The 18,486-nt window shown below is 43.7% G+C and overlaps 1 protein-coding gene across 1 annotated transcript in view; it reads left to right on the forward strand.

Annotated features, from left to right (window-relative positions):
• The window catches only part of LOC8023082 (serine/threonine-protein kinase ULK3), a 29,679-nt gene extending 12,877 nt beyond the window's left edge, over positions 1-16,802 (forward strand). Inside the window, exons 9-15 of the mRNA XM_029966772.3 lie at positions 6,688-6,728; positions 7,328-7,430; positions 10,595-10,662; positions 13,202-13,277; positions 13,410-13,447; positions 16,367-16,457; positions 16,545-16,802. Of these exons, the coding sequence (XP_029822632.2) occupies positions 6,688-6,728; positions 7,328-7,430; positions 10,595-10,662; positions 13,202-13,277; positions 13,410-13,447; positions 16,367-16,457; positions 16,545-16,567 (440 nt within the window). The 3' untranslated portion in view covers positions 16,568-16,802. The remainder of the gene's footprint in view (positions 1-6,687; positions 6,729-7,327; positions 7,431-10,594; positions 10,663-13,201; positions 13,278-13,409; positions 13,448-16,366; positions 16,458-16,544) is intronic.
• The last annotated feature ends 1,684 nt before the right edge of the window (positions 16,803-18,486 follow it).

The raw sequence follows: 18,486 nt of genomic DNA on the forward strand, positions 1-18,486 counted from the left end.
GCAGCTAGTGAAAAAAAAGAAAAAGCCGTACAGCGTCACCTAGCGGTAGGACTCAGTAGTACTCAAGTAGCGCTGCCAAACCAAGCCAATCCATATGCAGCCAACTTAAAATTTAAAATGGCCGCTTCTCGGTGGTGTTTCCCGCTCATTGCTTGCGACGATTTTGTCTGAATGATCGAACTTTCGGACTTCAAGCTGTCCAAAACATTGGTCGTGAATATGCACTACAGTATAGACCACTTACAACGTAACCGCTTATAATGCAGGACCGGGTATAACGCGTTTTTTTTAAACCACCGGTTCACCTCCCATAGAACTCCATGTATTTACATACCACTTAAAATGCAGGCGCGCGAAGGGAAATACCGGTTATAGTGCGGTTTTTGGCACAGCCCGCCGACCGCGCCGACGACCGGAGCAGCGAGCTCGCTTCCCTGTGCGACACTAGATAACGGCGCTGACGGCGCGAGCCGCAAACTGCACTCGCGGGGCATGGAGGTTGCTCGAAAACTCGGGGAGAAGCGAAGAGAGAGGCTTCAGTTGCCATAGCGACGGAGGGACGCACGCACGAGTCGTTCACGTGCGTGCATCTCTCCGCTGCGTTAGAAACAAAGAAACAAACAACCGCAACGACAGACCAATCAAAGGTCGAGGAGAAGTGTTCGCGCGCGTTGCATGCCATTCCGCGAACATGGCGTCGGTTGTGATCGTCGTCGTAGACGGCGTACATCTCATCGTTCTGCGTAAAAGCGCTCTCCTTGACTCTGAATTTTCGTTGTGTGTCGCTATGATAACCCAGCACGTACTAGAAGGGAAGATCCACCTACTCGTGCGGCGATGTCGTGGCGGCGCTCTCAAGACGGCAGAAACGCCCGTGTCGTCGTGTTTGTTTACTTCGACTACTGTGGTGATTTCTAAGCATTTGTGTCCTCGAACATCGCCCGGATTTCTTATTTGGCGTATTTCATGCGTGTGCTCAAGTTCAAGGTATTACTGGCGCGTACCGTATGAAGGATGCGAATTTTCACGCGTTTTCATCTCCGGAGAAAAGTGATTAGGGTTAGCAATCCTGAACGCTCGCAACGTCCGTCCGCAACCCGCGACGCCGTTAAAAGGCTGCGCCAGGCAAAAGCCGCTAATTTCTTTTAAAATGTGTGACACACTTGAGACATAACTGTACTCGTCTATTGAAATAAAGACTTTCCTCGAACTAAGCTTATTTTTTCATCTAACATAAAATAAATTCTTTTACAAAGGTAAGTTGTATCATGGCATGTATTTTGGCCTGAAAAATTGATGTTTTGGTTATAGTGCGGTACCGCTTATAGTGCGGATTTTCGCGACTCCCGAGACATACGTTATATGCGGTCTACACTGTATTTCTATGGCGTAAGTCACGGTTCCTCCTTTAGTTCCGAAATATCGAACAAGTCCGAATTATCAAAGTTTGAAAAATCGGTCGGTGACTGTAAAACCAATAGACCGATGGCACCAAGCGAAGTGTGCAGGTGCGTGCATTCCAGAAGTGGTGCCGCCACCATGCTACTTGTAGTCCTCCTTTTCCAGCTTCCCGGCTACATAGGGCTGTGCATACATCATCGTAGATTATCGTTTTGGACACCCCGGTATCAACTTGATTCTCCTTCACTTGTTTGTGAGCGCGCTGGTAATGATGTAGGTTTAGAAAGAGTTATATACGTAAAGACAGGGGACGGGACAACACATTTTTCAAACATGCAGGATTCTCCTGCATGTCTGCACTTCATAAGATTGTGTTGTTTGTGAGGCCTTAATTTGTCAGCAAGCGCAGAAAAGCAGTCCCTGTTGTCTTACCGCTTTAGAATCGCTTTGTTGTCTGTTTCGTCGTCTTCGTAAACGCGTGAGCCCACTGCCGTTCATGCGCTGGTCCCACTGCAGCCGCTGGAGAAAAACAACGACGCCACTACTTGAGCATTCCGGCTGCTCGGACGTCTCAATTAACTTGTAAGCAAATGAACATCTAGTGCAATGGCAAATAACAAGAGAATTCGAGGGACCATCAACTCGGTGTAGCACCGCGGAACATCATCAAATGTGTTGATGAAAAACTGAGCTTGATAGTGATGAGTCTTGTGCATAACGTTTAATCAACAATGAAGTAAGAGGAGCTAAATAGACTTTCTCGGTGAGCGATAGTTTTCTAAAAGTTGTTTCACTCTGGTTGACAGCCTGTGCGACAGGGTGCAGATGAACTGCGGGAGAGGCCTGCACACAAGGAAGAAATGATCTACAGAAAGGCCATGCCTGACGCGCCGTAATATTTGGCATCTGTCAAAAAGAGGCAACCGTGCCAGATACTTGCAAGATTGGGGTAGAGATGATTTTTCGTGTACAGTTTCTATTCAGTTTTATTTTGTTTGCGGAAGCCCCGAATGCTAACAGTCGCCTGACGGTGGAAGCTTTTTTTTGCGGTCTCGATTGGTGTTAATGCTGAATGGATCAATAACGTCAGCCTAATAGAACACCACAAAATGGATGAGGTTTGTTCGTTACATTTTTGGCGGTCAGTGTTGCACTTCCAAATTGCATTGTATGGTGTTTTCAGGTTTGTATGAGAAAAAAAAATGAAGACTGCTCTCGGGAAAAAAGATTATCTCAAGTGAAGCATATCGGGAATCGCTGCTCTTTTTTTAGCGATTGTCGTTATCTTTTGAAGCACAGTTGTGCTTGAAACATGTTGTCGCATTAACAGTTATAACCACCAAAATACATCGAACAAAATGTATATTAAAGATGGCCTCCACAAAGCAGTGCGGAGGTCCTACTTGGGATAGACCAACGGATAGACTGCTACGGAGCGAATGCTCAAAGAGATTCCAGCGTACGGAACACTTCGGCACGCTCTGTGACTCGTGCACTGTAATCTTACGCATTTTAGCTGACGTGCAATAGGATCGATATAAATTATAAATCAGATCGCCAAACAAATCGTAAAACGCCATTTTTTCTGCCGCTCTGTCCGGCTCCGTTCACCATTCTTCGCCATGCTTCTTTCTTTCGTGAAGACATAATATCCGAGACCTTTTTGCCTGGTGCTGTTATTATAGCTCCGTAGCATACAACAGGTGAAATCACCCATCGAAAACCACGAGTAAATACCAGGCTAAAGGTCTCGTGCTAACCTAAAAATTTCCAAACGCCGGGCATCCTAGGCGCATTGACACGGCCGGAAAAGTGGGGATAACTACAGGTACCAGATTGCACTGCGGCAGTTGTGGCGTCGCGCAACTCCTGGTGAGATCGGTCTATTGCTAAGCTTGTTGGTTAAACATCATATATATTATAGGCTCGCGATAATTCAAACTCAGATATCTCATACTGCCAGTTAATTCAAACAGATTTAAAAATTGTGATTGTCCCGCTATGTGTTTAATGTATTTAAAAGCCGCTTAATTCGAACGGCGTTTTCGCTTAAAGGGACCCTGCAATCATATTTAAGCGTCTACCTTTTTTGCGGTTTCCACGTCCCTCAGGGTTTGGGCGAGCCAGCGGGCACGGAGAGAGTAACTAAATATCAATGTGTCATATTTTAACCAGGCGACGCGGAAACCTCCTCCTCCTACGAGGGCGACCCGCGCTGCCGAAAGCACACAATATGTGAAGTCTTTGGTCCTGGGCTTACTACTGGTCAGAGCTGCTAAAAGCTTCTTTTTAGTCAAAATACAAGATATAAGTGGCGTGGACCGTTTCAATTATTTATAAAAGTAGTTTTTGTTCACTATTTTAGATCAGAGAAGAAACAAATGCAGTTTAGAAAGTACGGAAACAATAAATGACCCGTCGACATACCCGCCACCAAGCGCTGAAAAAGGTGGCGCATACTAGAAAGGTGTAGTGAGATCACGCAGCAACGAGAGGCGAGCGTAGAAAGGTCCCGGCACTGCGGTCGTGTGGACTGGAGGATCCGACCGGTTCCGAGCGTTCCCAAGGCCTTCGGCGTGCAGCTTTGGCTTGCGGTTTGACCTTTTGGCGGTATGGCAGCGCGAAGTGGCTCCCGTTCTGAACTGATCTTTACCCCGTATTTGCTGTCATTTGTGGCCAATGAAGTGTCATGCCGAATTAGTGTTTAATCGCGCAGCAAATGCAATGCGAGCCGCCCTGGCTGCCCGCTTCATACAGCCTAGCCAGAACATGCCGTAGTGGCGCCCTCTTGAGCCGTTGACACGGAGTGCGGCAGCTGTGACCGCTCACTGAACTCACTACCCCTCCTTTAGTTCACGGCCACTCAAGCAACCAAGGACGTCATGAAGGAGGTTATTTTTTGCTTGTTTTTGTAACTTTAATTTGCCTATAACTCTTAAAATAAAGTGACATCCGAGAAAAGAAAAGTTTCATTAAGTTACTACGTTCAGTGCGCCCAGGCTCGGTGCAAAATAAAAACCAGTAAAAAAGTCCTTGCAGAGCCCCTGGAATTCATACTTTTTGTTCTCGCGGCACCGTTGAGTGCGCTTCTTTCCGAGCACTGGTGCGCTGCAGAGAAGCAACACCCGCGGAGCATGCTTCCGCGGGTGCTGCTTCTCCGAGGTGCACCAGTGCTCAGTGAGAAGCGCACTCAACGGGGCTCAAGCGGGCACACAGGAGCTCTGAAAACGGGCACCACGCAAACATTTCCATTGTAACTTGCACGGACGCTGTGACGTGGTGGCATGGCATAGGTCTATGTCACAGTGTCCGTGCAAGTTGCTATGAAAACTGCCTCGCGGTGCCAGTTTTCATTGCTCATGTGTTCCCTGTGTAGTAGTCCACATTAGACAACCTCTTGGCCTGACGAACAAAGTTAATTTTGTTTTGAGTTGTGATCTGCTGTCTAAACAGTCCACGATAAACAATGTTTTAAGGGATAAATAAACTTAGGTCATACATTTCACAAATGTTTTATGTATGGCATACCTGCTTATGATCAGTGGGCCTATGAGAGGAAGTCGCTAAATATCTGCTTTGTATGTGTAGTCATTCATATGACATAATTTTATCTTGCATCATATTTAGATGAATTTCTGATTATTCTAACTTGCGATAATTTAAACAAAATTCGTGGCCTCTTGGAGTTTGAATTAATGATTCACTTGTATTCCCGTATCATCGCAATACCTGACGTACACTAAATGCGTTTTACGGACTGTAGTCTGCACCCGTTGTTCTGGACGTCCACAAAGACAAAGTTCAGTTTTTTCATCAATGTGTTATGCCTGTACTTGCTTATAAGGCCTATGTAGAGGAAACTGGCAAAAATCTGATTTGTGTGTGTAGCTATCCATGTAACAAATTATAATGTTGTCTAGTATCATATTTAGATGAATTTCTGATAATTCAAACTTCTGATAATTCAAACTAAAAGTTGTGACTTCCTGGAGTTTGAATTAATGAGAGTCTACTAGTACAAGAGGACAGGAACATGAAAGGTACAGGACAAGTGCTTGTACTGTTCCTTCCATGTTCCTGTCCTCTTGTGCTATTGTATATAAAGTAGAATTGAATTGAATTGAATTGTACCAGAGTTTCATTAGTAGAAGGGAGAGCTGCATTTGACATCTTAGAAAGACCTTTATGCATAAAATCTCTTCTAAGCAATCCTAGTATGTGTGAGGGCTGGGCATCGATTAAAAATCTTAACCGGATTAATCACCACCGTTTAATTGATTTATTAATTGGTATCGGTCATTCAAGTGCACAACAGTTTTTAAAAAAGTAAGTTTACATTTTCTTGCCTTTGCTGAATGTGTGATAGACGGCAAAATATGCAATTCCAGATTTTAAATCAACCTTGATGTGTAGTTGACGACAGTCAGAAGTCATGCACACTCACAAATTATTACTTCAGCTGTTGAGGCAAAGAGGTTCGTTGATATTCTTCGGCAATAGAAAACTCCTTTGATTGTTTATAATACTCTTTGCTGCGCTAAACGGGCGCTCGTATGGTGTTGTAGTGGCTGGTACACATACAACCTTTTCCACTTGTTTGGAGTTACTAATCTAGCCCCTAGTGCTTACTTTAGGTCAAAATTTCACCTAAAGTTTGCCTTCATGCAGGTGTACTCGTCCATGTTTACAAAGAAAGGACATTGAGCTCTTCTTTTTTTTGGTCAGAATTTAATTGATTATTTGGTTTTAAAAAATGTAATCATGATTAATTGATTAATTGGTAGGTTAATCGTTTAAGTGCCCAGCCCTAGTATGAATAAAACCGACTCTTCGGGTTTGTGATTCGTCGGAGGAAAGTAAAACTTATTAGTATGTCTCAAAAAAACTTTTTCGTTTGCTGGTTGGCAGCTAAATAGCTCTGAGAACGTTGCGGTTGTGCAGAAAGATGTGCATGATGGCGGCAAGAGAAGAGAGTTGTTGAGGGTCGGGTTGAAACGGTAGATTTCGTTTGAGATTTTACTTTATTCTTTGTTTCCGATTTTCTGTCTTCCCCAGCAGCTCTACTTGTCTACCATCATTGCGGAGGGCGATTCAAATATCGCCATTGCGTTAGTCTCAGTTTACTAGCCTTGTAGACATGCATATAAGGCATGTCTACAAGGCTTGTTATAGTGGACGATTCAGTACGTCCACTACAACAAGGATCTAATTCACTACGATTCCTGTACAGTTGGTATGAAGTCACATTTGTGCAACATGTTTATGGCGGCATTTTTGTTATTTCAGCTGAAACAGATCTGGAGAAATGGAAGTCACTTCAAACCAAGGTTATTGTCTTTTTGTTGTTATGTGTTTCTCTTTAAACGAACCTAATTAAGTTATGAAGAATGGAGAAGAGTAACCTATCTAGATGTAGGAAGCCAGGCCAAACCTAAATGCGGCAATCTTAGTTTTAATTCTCTACAGTTCGAATTGAGCTCACTGTTGGTTCCGTATGGCCCTGAAATTCTTGTTCAGAAATTTGAATATTCCGCAAATTAAGGTGGGAATTGTCGCAAGGTTTCCTGGTCCCTTGCTTTCACTTTGGCCATGGGACTTCTAACTTCTCCATGCTGCGTGAATGAAGAATGGGCAGAAAAAGTGCCCATGTCCAAGTTGACTTGAACTCAATTAAGTTTTCTAAATTTACTTTCGGGCTTACTTGCACTCACTGACTCACATATTGTCACACACACACACACACACACGTCCTCTCGCCTGCACTGAAACACATACTGACACTCCCACAAATTCTCTAGTAATTTTTCTTACACTAACTTGGTTTCCTCACTCAATCACTCACTCTTACGCGCACTCACCGATTGACTTCATCCTCTCTTGCACCTTTCTGTCGCTATTCTCTAAACTTGTTTGGCCGTTGCCGCAGGTTAGCGAGTACCTCCAGCGAGCAGAGGTGCTGAAGTCCGCTCTCAAGTCGAAAGAGGCACTGCTCATTGAGGACGTTCGACACGGAGGTGCCAACGAGTTTGGTAAGCAGTCGTCTTGCTATCGACATCTTGTTGCTGTTTTCTTTTTTTTTTTCACGTGGGCTGAAGAAACATTTCTAGTCCCACATTCCTTCTAATGTCGCCGGTTTTTGCAGTGCCTGCAAAGTCACTGTGAGGCAAATATTTTTTTGACGGTTGTCAAGAGGATTTAACTAGCAGAGGATAGACACAAGCACACAGAAAATTAGATTAATATACAGTAAATTCTCACTTGAGCAAACTTCAAGGGACCCAAGAAAATAGTTCACTTAACTGAAAGTTCACTAAACTCAATCTATTTACTAGAGTATAGAACAGCATTGGGCACAGCATACATCAAGTCAGAAGTGTGAAATGCAATTTATGGAGTCAGGTACATCGATATAGTATAAATAGGGTTCCGCGTTTTCGGTTTCTATTTTTCCAAAATTCGGCGTACTTTTATCGGTGTTTATTTTAAAATGCAATTTTCGGTTTTTTTTCGGTGGATATTTATGCCCACAAAAGTTTATCGGCTTTTTTCGGTGAATATAAAATAAACACCAACGGACACAGGATCAGATGACCCTTGTACGTAGCTCCGATATTTGTGATCACTCAAAGAATAACGGCGCAGATACATTGAAAAAGAAATGGACACTTCATTTGGCAAATGTGTGCAACTGTAAAAAAAAAACAAGAAAACAAAAACCATAGAAGTAAAAACAAGTCAGATATGAAGCCTATGCCCAATAAACATGGAACTTCACTTTCTGTACATCAGGATTACGCTATCTCATTATAGTACACACACATGTACTTGCCAAGGTTCTTCTCCTTAATCCGCACTCTTTCCTTTCTGTTAATATGACCCTGAGCTTCGAGAATGCCCTCTCAACGCTAACCCTGGACACTGCAAGCTGAGGAGATGAAGCGCTGCCTGAACAAACACCGGCCAATCAACCAATTGTGACCGCCGAAAAAGGCACGGTGCGACGTTTTAAAGCACAACACAACATGCAGAGCTTGCATCACGTCAGTCTTCCTCACAACGAGCTTGAAAGCACGCTCGTACATGGCGAAGTCATGGGGCATTTCGGACTTCACGTTCCGATCGATGATGCGCACACTAAACCAAAACATCGTAATTGCATTCGTGTATCCCATACATTCGGGCACGTTTCGATAGACTCTGTCGTTCCACTTTTTCGCCACGCCACTGTTGTACGACTGGAAGGTCAAAGTGATATTTTCCCGTTAAAACTGAATTTTAAAAAATGGACTCGACGAATTTTCGTCGGTTTTTATCGGTTTAAATCGAAAATGCCGAACCTAAAAACTGACCTTTTTCGGTTAAAACCGAATTTCCAAAAATGAATTCGGCGTACTTTTATCGGTTTTTATCGGTTTAAACCGAAAACTCCGAACCCTAAGTATAAAAAGTGCATAACTGTTACGTTGCTGCCTTTCTCGTTTAAAAAAAAAAAAAATTTCATTTTCATTTCTATTGGTGCTTTTAAAGTGCATGAAGTAACAAAGTTGTCCAGAAAGTGTTTTTTTTTTGCACTTCCTGTGGCACAGCTTGTTGCTGTGACGAAGCCATACCGCAACGGCATCGTTCACGTGCTCAAAATATCTTGTGCAGAGTCGTTTCCCGTTGGGATTGAACGCAGTTTCCCCTTCGAGCTTCGACTTTTGCTTCACTATCGTTGACAACGTCGACAATGGAATCCCATAGTCCTTCGCAACGTCCACTTGTCTTTGACCGTTGTCCAGACGCCGAAGGATTTTGAGCATGTCTGATAGAGACAACCGCTTCCGTTTCGTCGTACTCATTACGAAAGTGGGCGCACAGACTGCCGTTCTGCCGTTGTTACCCAAAACCAAGATGGCCGAACGGAACCGATGACAAAGAAAGAACAGACGCAGCACGTGGTTCGTTTTCGTCTACTGCACCGCCGCTTTGCCTCGGCGGCGCTATAAATGCCAGCGATGATACGCCGCCGCTGCAGAGGCGGCGGGCATCGGCTATGCCAGCAGTGCAGAGCACAAAACATGGTTGAACTGATAGCAAAAATAATCCTGGATCCATCGATCAGGTTCGTTGAACTGAAGTAATCGCTGTTCCGAAATTCGTTTTTTGTTTAACTGAAACATTTTTGCATAGAATGCATAGGAAAACCGCCGGGGATTTTTTTTTATTGTTCATTATTCTGAAATATTTGTTAAACCGACGTTGGTTTAAGTGAGAGTTTACCATATGTGGGCTGTTGGTAGGCTTCTGCTTTTGATAAGCTACATGTGCAATTTTATTTACTTGCACGTTAAGGGGAACATTTAATTTAGTCTGGAATTAAGTAAGCTGGGAAGGAAGAGTGCTTAAGGCTGTGGGACTATTCAGTGGCGGCCATAGCTGTGTGCGCGGCTGCTGAGCACTTGCTTATGGCGATCTTCCACAGTTCTCTTGCAACGTGCTTTCCACACCATCAAGATTGCCGGACTTAGCAGCCTATTAATGTGACCTTGTTCTGAGAAAGTGCTCTAAACAGTGCCCTCAAATATGGCTTCCAGTGAATACTACCTTCCTATAGGTGCAGGCTAATGGCCTCAGGAAATAGTACATACTTCAACATGAAAATTTAATTTTGGAGCAGATTGTTTGTAGTGTCTGCTCCATGTCTTAATCGCGACCTTTGATAACATTTTCGGTATGGAAATAGGCCACGCATGATCGTAATTTTAGATTTTTTTAGGATACTTCAAACACATAGATTTAGTTATCGCCATAAAAAGCAAGTTCAAACGCCTCTTTAGTATCCTCTTAGATGGGAACAAATATTGGCAGTTAGAGTAACTGCCTCGTCATTTATTTTGTTTGTTTGTTTAAAAATGAGAATTACCTAACAGTATAAATTTTTGTTTAAAGGTTGATGAAATATCACGGTGAGTCTAGAGGATTTCTTTTTGCCTCGGTCATCGAGTTGGGGAAGGGAATTTATTTTGGGAGAGGTGGTTTGCGATACTTCAAAAGATTGTACACATCTGCTTTAACGTGTGTCCTGGCTATGGTTGGCAGGCTTATTTGATGATTATTTGGCACATGCAACCAAATAAGTGCACGCCTGAATGCTGTTTTTCTCCTATGTTGCCTGTTCGGTTTCATTTATCGCGGTCACTTTCTTTTGCAGAAGACCTCTGCGACAGATATCCACCTTTGCAAACCGCTCTGCTTCTGGTGAACGCTGCCAAAAAACTGGTATGTTGCATCACAAGCCTGTCCTGCAGCCTGTCTGTGTGACTTCTGATTGTGCAGGTGCCGACTTCATTTCTCATGCGGAGAAGTGGGAAAAATTGTTTTAGCCACGTATCTTACTTATTGTACAAGAGCTTGTAGTGATATTCGGCATACTGCCGGGAGCGAGATGACAAAACACAAAGAAAGCGAAATCCCAAAACCATTTGTGAGATGGCATGTCAAATCACCATAAATGCTTGCTGACAAATTGTTGTAATCACGAGTGGTGTCCTTCTTGCAACAAGTTACAAGGCAAACGGGTCTGGTCTTTATAAGTTGAGGTTCTCTCCTAAAAAGTGATTTCCGTTTATTACTAGCTTACACTGTTGCTGTATGCATTGTTGGAAAACTTTAAATCGTAACACCTGCTTGGTTTCTTTACTCGTAACTCGTAGTTTGTGAGTTACGAGTTGTGTCTTCTATTCTGATATCTATGGGCTGTGACCTCACAATGTGGGATGCCTTCGGTTGGCAAGTAAATGACAGATTTCATATCAAATTAAACCTGTAGAGATGTCTAGCTATACCTAACTCAGTTGATTTGCAAATCTGGCTATATGCAAATATTATTCCTTCAAACTCAAAATTAAAGGAGCTGTGCAACAATTTCAGGGCTTTGCTTAAATTATTGTGGAAGTTGATGCCTGACACTTTTGAAGTGAACTACAAAAAACAGATTTTGCCTGGATACCCTAGCTTTTATTTACAAAAATGAAAAAGATTCAGGTTTTTGCCACCTCTCAACTCGTACGTCGTCTTCCTGGTCATTTGCGCAGTGACGTTGAGGGGGTAGGGGGCGCGGGGTTCCGGAAAAGTTCTCTCTTTAGAGCCATCAGTGAGCAGCGAGAACTCATCCGCTCGCAACCGCGTGCTGGCGGGTGCCGCGCGAACAATATGGTGAAAGGAGGAAAGTCTCATCCGGGTCCGGCCATAGCTCCTTTAAAAGAAAAAAAAAATCACAAATGATGAACTTATGGGTTGTCAGGGCACCCTGCCTAACATATATGCTTGCATAACAGCCACAGTTTAATTTTCAAAATTTTACTGCATTGTAGATATCAATGAATTGAACGTAAGGGTGCAAATCGGCTGGTTTAGATTGGACATGTCATAAACCGCTCGACTGCGTGCAAAAAACGACACAAACACTAAAACACTGTCAACGTTCGGAAAGTTCCGTCTTATTTTTAAATACATCCGGTGTGCAGATTCACCATCCCACTTTGAAAGTGTTCTCTTCTCCGAAACACACACTTGCGATATTCATACTTTTCCAAACGTTTGTCGCGGCTGGTTACCCTGTTGAGTACACTTCTTACCAAGCACCAATGCACTGCGCAGACGCAACACCCATGAAGCTCACTTTCGCGGGTGTTGCATCGCCGTAGTGCACCCATGCACGTTAAAAAACGTGCATAGAAAAAAAAATATTTTAAACAGCCTAGACGAAGAAAAGGACGTCATAAAATAAATTTACTAAGAAAAAAAAAATATTTAGAGCAATATTTACGGTGTGAAAAGTTGGTGCCCGTGGGAGCCCGCAGGAAAGTGGCTACTACCGTCACATGACTGGCCACTAGTCACGTTGCGCTTCCGCTTTTTCTGGGACTTTTTTATGGGCTCTAAAAGTTACTTAATAGTCTTCGTTTTAAGTGCACTAAGATTAATAAATAACTTTTAGAGCCCATTGGAAGCTCCCCAATAGAGTGCAAGCACCACGTGATTGACCTGTGGAATGTTACTGTCAGGTGGTGTCATCGCCGAGAAAAGTCGCTAAGTAATGATGGTGATGATGGTGACTCTTTTCTGCGCTTTTTATTTTTTAATTTTTTTACTATATAAGACTCGTGAAGGTTTTTTTCTTTTTTTTTTAAGTTTAAAACAATACTTCAAGTTGCTTTCTGCATATAAAGAAGAAAAAACGCGCATTCATCCGGTGGCGTGCCATGCTCAGCGTATGGCGGCGGCGGCGTGGGGGCTCTGGGGATTTCAGCAGTGGCGCTGAACAGCTCCGGTGTAATTTGCGGCTGCGCACAGGTCTACCACGTGACTAGTGGCCAGTCACGTGACGCTAGTAGCCACCTTTACGCGGGCTCCCGTGGTCGCCAACTACAAATTCGTTTTGCGCCGTGAATACCGCTCTAAATTATTTGTTTTTAGTTGTTAATTTATTTGATGATATCCTTTTTTCATCCAGGTTGTTTAGAAGAATAAAAAAAAAAAAGTTTCCTTTACATACGTTTTTTAAGAAGTGCACTTAATGGGGCTAACCCACTGCAATCAACACTTCCAAAAACATGAATATCGCAGTTCTTCTCGAAGCAAACATAGAGTAGTGTATATTTTCTGAAACTTCAAAATTTCGAATATTCTCACAACACTAGGAAGTGGGGTCTGTATTTAACAGTGAAAAAAAAAAGAAATTCCCTCTTTATGGAATGATAGCTGAGCTCAAAAACATTTTGTTCGAATCTAGTTTTTTATTTGTGTGTTTTTTCAGGCAGTCTCTAACCGGCTTCAAGATGCACTCAGAACTTACCAGGATGCCCTTGACATTGCCATTCCTTTCACGAGCAGTAAGTGTCCTCTCGTAACTCTCATTGGGAGAACTTGCGTGGTCGCAATGCTGACATTACCAAGTTTTGATCGGCATTTTTAAAATTCCGTACTGAACAAACTGACTGTGTCTGTTGCTTCACTCATTTCAGACTGCCGGCCAGAAGAGAGGGAAGTTTTACGCACCGAGGTAAACACTTATTTTGCTTGCAGTTGTAGAATCGCATTGTAGACCACCTTTTAGATATACCAGCTGCTTTGGAATCTTCTTTTTACAGCGGAGCTGTTAAGGGCTAGTTGCCCCAGTATCGCATACACGGGCAAACAAATGTCGACACAAAACTCCGGACAGCTACTGCCATCTATAAAAGATAACGGCAACCAGACAATTAGCTTGTCGGTTGTCTGGTTGCGGCCGTCGCTCATAGATGGCGGCAACCTTTCCAGCCTTTCCTCTATGGTTTTCACCAGAGTGGAAAGGCTGAATTTCTATAGGCGTCATCCTAGAAGTCATCCTTGAAGATGATGTCCTCTAGGCATTGTCCTCAAGGTTGTCCTAGAAGTCGTCCTTGAGGTCATCTGAGAAGTTGTCCTCGAGGTCGTCCTAGAAGTCATCTTTAAGTCATCCTGGACGTCGTCCTAGAAGTCAACCTTAAAGTAGTCCTAGACATTGTCCTCAAAGTTGTCTTAGAAGTCGTCCTTGAGGTCGTCCTAGGGGAGCCCCCTAAGGTCATCTTAGAAGTCGTCTTTGAGGTTGTCCTAGAAATCGTCCTCGAGGTCGTCCTAGACGTCCTCTAGGCACCGCCCTAGACGTCGTGAAGATAGCAGCTTTGCTGGTCCTCCATCTTCACGTGAAGTGGAAGGGCTCTACATTTTTTAACTGAGCTCTTTACCTTGAAGGTGGTGATTTCAGCTACCTATACTTGCTCAGTTAAAACAGGTCGCATAACTACATTTAAAAATATGCATTCTTCTTAAAAGCATATAGTAAACTGTCTTTTCACATAGTTTTCATAATATTATCCTGATTGTAATTTTTACTCCTCTTTACATGTTATGTTGCCTAAGTATTATACTACATGTCCCAAAATTCGTTTTCACACAATTGTAAAATCGCTTCATGCAACGAACGTCCTTGGCAGACACCGGCTGGTTTGGACATTTTTTAAACAAAAATGGTGATTTCGATTGCTTGTACACTTTCAATCAGAACTGATCATATACCTATGTTTGAGCACATACTAGTGTTCCTTTTAAAAGCAAATAGTAAAAGGAATTCAAATTGTTTTTTGTTTGTTTTTTTGTTATTCTGATTAAAACTTTTACTCTGGACACCACATGCTCCAAAACCTTCCAATCGCATCTAAAAAGGGTGAAGATGGTGCGCCCACTTTGTTAAACCATCGCGCAAAGTGCAGACGCGCAACCAGTTTTAATTCTGTGCTCATTGAGTGAGGTGGTTTTTCTCCCTATTGTCGAAGGGTGGTATGGCAGGCGCAGTATGACTGCTCAGATCGAGGTTTATTGGGCACAACGTTGTGACGGTCAAACGACCGCAAGCCGATACGAACCCCGCCCATCTCTGATCTGGCACAAACGCGAGAAGAGGGAACGGAACGGGACTGCATAGAGGCATGGAAGAAGCAAAGAGAGGTGGTAAGACCTTGGGGTGGAGTTTTGTGTTTTGAAAGGCAGAGTGTCGTGTATTGTGGGCAGAGTTTGTGTACTGTGGAAGGAGTTTTGTGTGTTGCAAACGGGGTTTCGTGGTGTGCCTCATGGAGTTTTCTTGTTACAAGTTACAACAGGATCCACTCTTTTTTCCTTAATTGCGGTGCCCCTTTCAACCGCCAATTTCTTTTTGCGCCTCTGTGAGTCCATTCCGGACATGAACTTACACCAGTGACAGAAACGAGTGATGTTTTTCCTTGTGGCTTCATTATTTTATAAAATGTTAATGCATCAGCAAGATTTCTATGAGCTTCACAAGGTTTTTAGTCAAATTAATGTTTGGTTTATTTCATAACCTTAAACAATAATTTTTTTTAGTGTCATGCGTCATGTTCTGTTTTCCGTAACAGCTCTTAGCACTGTTTTAATATCCTTGGGTACGGTAAAATACCGGACCCATTCCACAATAAGCGCCCACCTCTGAATTTCGTAACATTGAGAAAATACACAAAAGTCCTATCTTTGCATGTTGTTCACCTAAGAAGCTCCCATACTCCAGTTTTAAATGATTATCCCTAAATGTTGGGATCATGCTTGCTCATGATGTTTGGGTATGTTGTTCTGGTGCCTTACTTGCATGCTTACTTTCCATTAAATTATGTCGGAAATTTGAATTTCTGGCATTCCACGCTCTGCAATTATTGGCATGTCTCTACAGCGTGTCTCGGGAAAAAAGATTTGCACTATTATTTTTCACCTAAATACTTAACTATGCACTGCCACATGCTCAGTCTCTGTCCAAGTGTAGCACTAGTGGTTCACACCAAATGCCAAGGTTATTCAAAAGTTATAAGTAACAGTAAGAAAGCACAAAACAAACAGAGGGACGAAAACAGACATGTACAAGCTTTCAATGAAAGCTTGTACATGTCTGTTTTCGTCCCTCTGTTTGTTTTGTGCTTTCTTACTGTTACATCTGTCCCAACACGCTCGTCAAAGTCTTCATAAGTAATTTTCGGAAATCTTCTTGGGAAAATGGGGCCTGTTCCTCGTATAGCTGACGCCATTCATCTTCATGTATCTGTGATGCGGCCTCCATTTATCTGTCGCAGTTCATCTTTGGTGATTTGCTGTGATCTGCTTGGATTGATACATGTTCTTCCAAGATCAGCTGTGATTGGCTATGATATACTTTGGTGCACCACACTCTACCATGACCAGGGGCGGATGCAGGAATTTCCTGAGGGGGGGTCAGGTGTTGGTCAGCGTACCATATGTTTAGGAACCCCCTCCCCCTCTCCCTCCTTTCACGCCCTAAATTTTATACATGCAGAATTCAAGAGGGGGGGGGTCAGGACATCCGGACCCCCCCCCCCCCCCCCCCCCCCCTCTAAATCCGCCCCTGACCATGACGGTCTGTCGTCATCCGCAATGTTTGCAGGCCAAGAAGTGGCTCGACGCGGCCGAACTGGTCAAGTCCTACATGACCATGCAGACATTAGGAGTGGAAAGGACGGCCCCCATCCGATCGGGTAGGCGAGCCGTTTTGAACGGTGCAATGCGCACGTTCCGAAAGTTACCAATTACATCTAATTGTGTTTTTGTATTTCCTCCATCAGAGTCAACGTGTGTGCTCCAGTGAAGACGTCAATTGGCCCTTTTTGGTCTCTAGGTTTTTGTACATATTGTCATTATCGAAGGGGAAGGCCAGCCAGGTGTAGGCATACCATCTTTACGCAGTATATCTGGGTGCTGCTGCAAATGGGGTCAACGAAATCCGTTCAAATCTGCCACACTGACCCGGCATCGTACCGCGCAATTTTCGGTTCATAGTAGAAGTGTTTGTTCTATGATTAAATTATATTGATATCGTTGAATTTTTGTTGACTTAGTGCTTTAAATTTTAGTTTTGCCTGTTCTTTTGGGCTATTTTGCATTGTGTGTTCTGTTCTGAGCATTGAAGTAACTTAGAACTATAAGTAGTTGCCTGAAGGAATGACAAGGTTGGGAGATTAGTTGGTAATCTAAGGATAACATCTTGAAACCATAAGAACGAGAAAAAAAAAGGAAGAAGAGTGCATATTTGCGGTTTTGTTACAGACGTTGGTCGGTGGTCCATTATGTCCAAAAGTCCACTGAGCAACATTGGCGGTCGCCATTGCTTTTTAGACTTTGGCTAGGTGGCGCAGGCTACCACCTGTTATAAAGGGTTTATTCATTCACGTCCCTCTATCCATTGGACGCAGCCCTCGTATCCAGTACATGCTTAGAGTGCGTGATTAATAGCGAGTTTGTTTCACGGCACTCGTGCCCAGACGTGCCCACTCGCAGCGTGGAGCGGGTTCGTTTCAGGTGGCCCTCCACGAGTGGTTGCACTCTCCGAGTTCGTTTCAGCGCTGGCTGGCACCCCACGTGCGCATGCACTGCGCGCCAAAATGCAATCCCATCATGCCTCGCTCCGGCGAGGAGCGGGAGCAGACGACGAGGGTTCGTCTGCTACGATGTGTCGCGGAACCGAAAGGAAAAAAAAAAAGTAGATTTTCTGATAGAAAACGCGTCCCGCGGGAAACTGAATCAACCGCGAGCACGAATTGTGAGCGTCTACTATTTCAAGAAAGAAGCAATTGACAAACCGTTCTTTATTTGCAGGTTTTAAGTCGATCTGTTGCCGTACAGACGCTGAAATATACCAGTGTGTAAAGAAATGCTCAGCGGCCTTCGAGAGGCTCAGCGGCTCCCAAGATGTTTATCGCCATCCGTGTGCGGGTGAAACATTGAACATTTGCCGACAAAACTCCCCCAGGAGAATCCTGTGACTGCCTAATAAGCATCAGAGAAAGCTAAACATAGTGACTTTACCCGAGGCTTGGGCAGCATCATCATGTTTAACATTTACCTACGTCAGCTAACTTGCCCCGTCATATTTTGTTCGAGAAAGCTCTCGCTCTCGACGCCCTCGCCAAGGCTAATATCTGATCCATCTGTAATGACGATCGAAATCGAAAGTCCCACGAAACATTTTGCTGGATATTCCAACAGACTAGTTTTAAGTTGTACCCTTTCAGTGGTTCACGCATAATACCATGCTCAAACGGATCAAGCTTCTGCTCGGACAGCATCATCAGTTTTCTTCAGTGTAAGCGGTTATAAAGAAGTCGCAACCAGCTGCGTTGTAGACAGCTGGTTGCGGAAATTTACGCCGTCTGTAACTATTTCTACTACAGCCGAGTTGCTTGAAGTCATCGAAAATATAAACTACAGGTTGCAGTGACCAACGTTTGTCGATAAACATTGGTAGCGACTGCACTCTCGCATTCCCACCCACCACTCGGAACAGAAAGGCACTAGTTTCGGTTTGAGGTTGGTACCTTTTCTACAACATAGATGGCGGCAGCATCAGTCTTCTGCTAAGGCCCCTGTATATCTTCTGCACTTGGTGCATTTGGCGTGTTCGTTTGAGTCCAGTTTTCCGTGCAACACTGCGAGTGCGATGCATTCTGGGAGAGAACTCGAACGGTGCCAGTGGTACCTGTGCGTGTGAAACGAACTCGCTATAAGCAG

Source organism: Ixodes scapularis, unplaced genomic scaffold (assembly GCF_016920785.2).
Source record: "Ixodes scapularis isolate PalLabHiFi unplaced genomic scaffold, ASM1692078v2 PGA_scaffold11__112_contigs__length_91849675, whole genome shotgun sequence".
NCBI lineage: Eukaryota > Metazoa > Arthropoda > Arachnida > Ixodida > Ixodidae > Ixodes > Ixodes scapularis.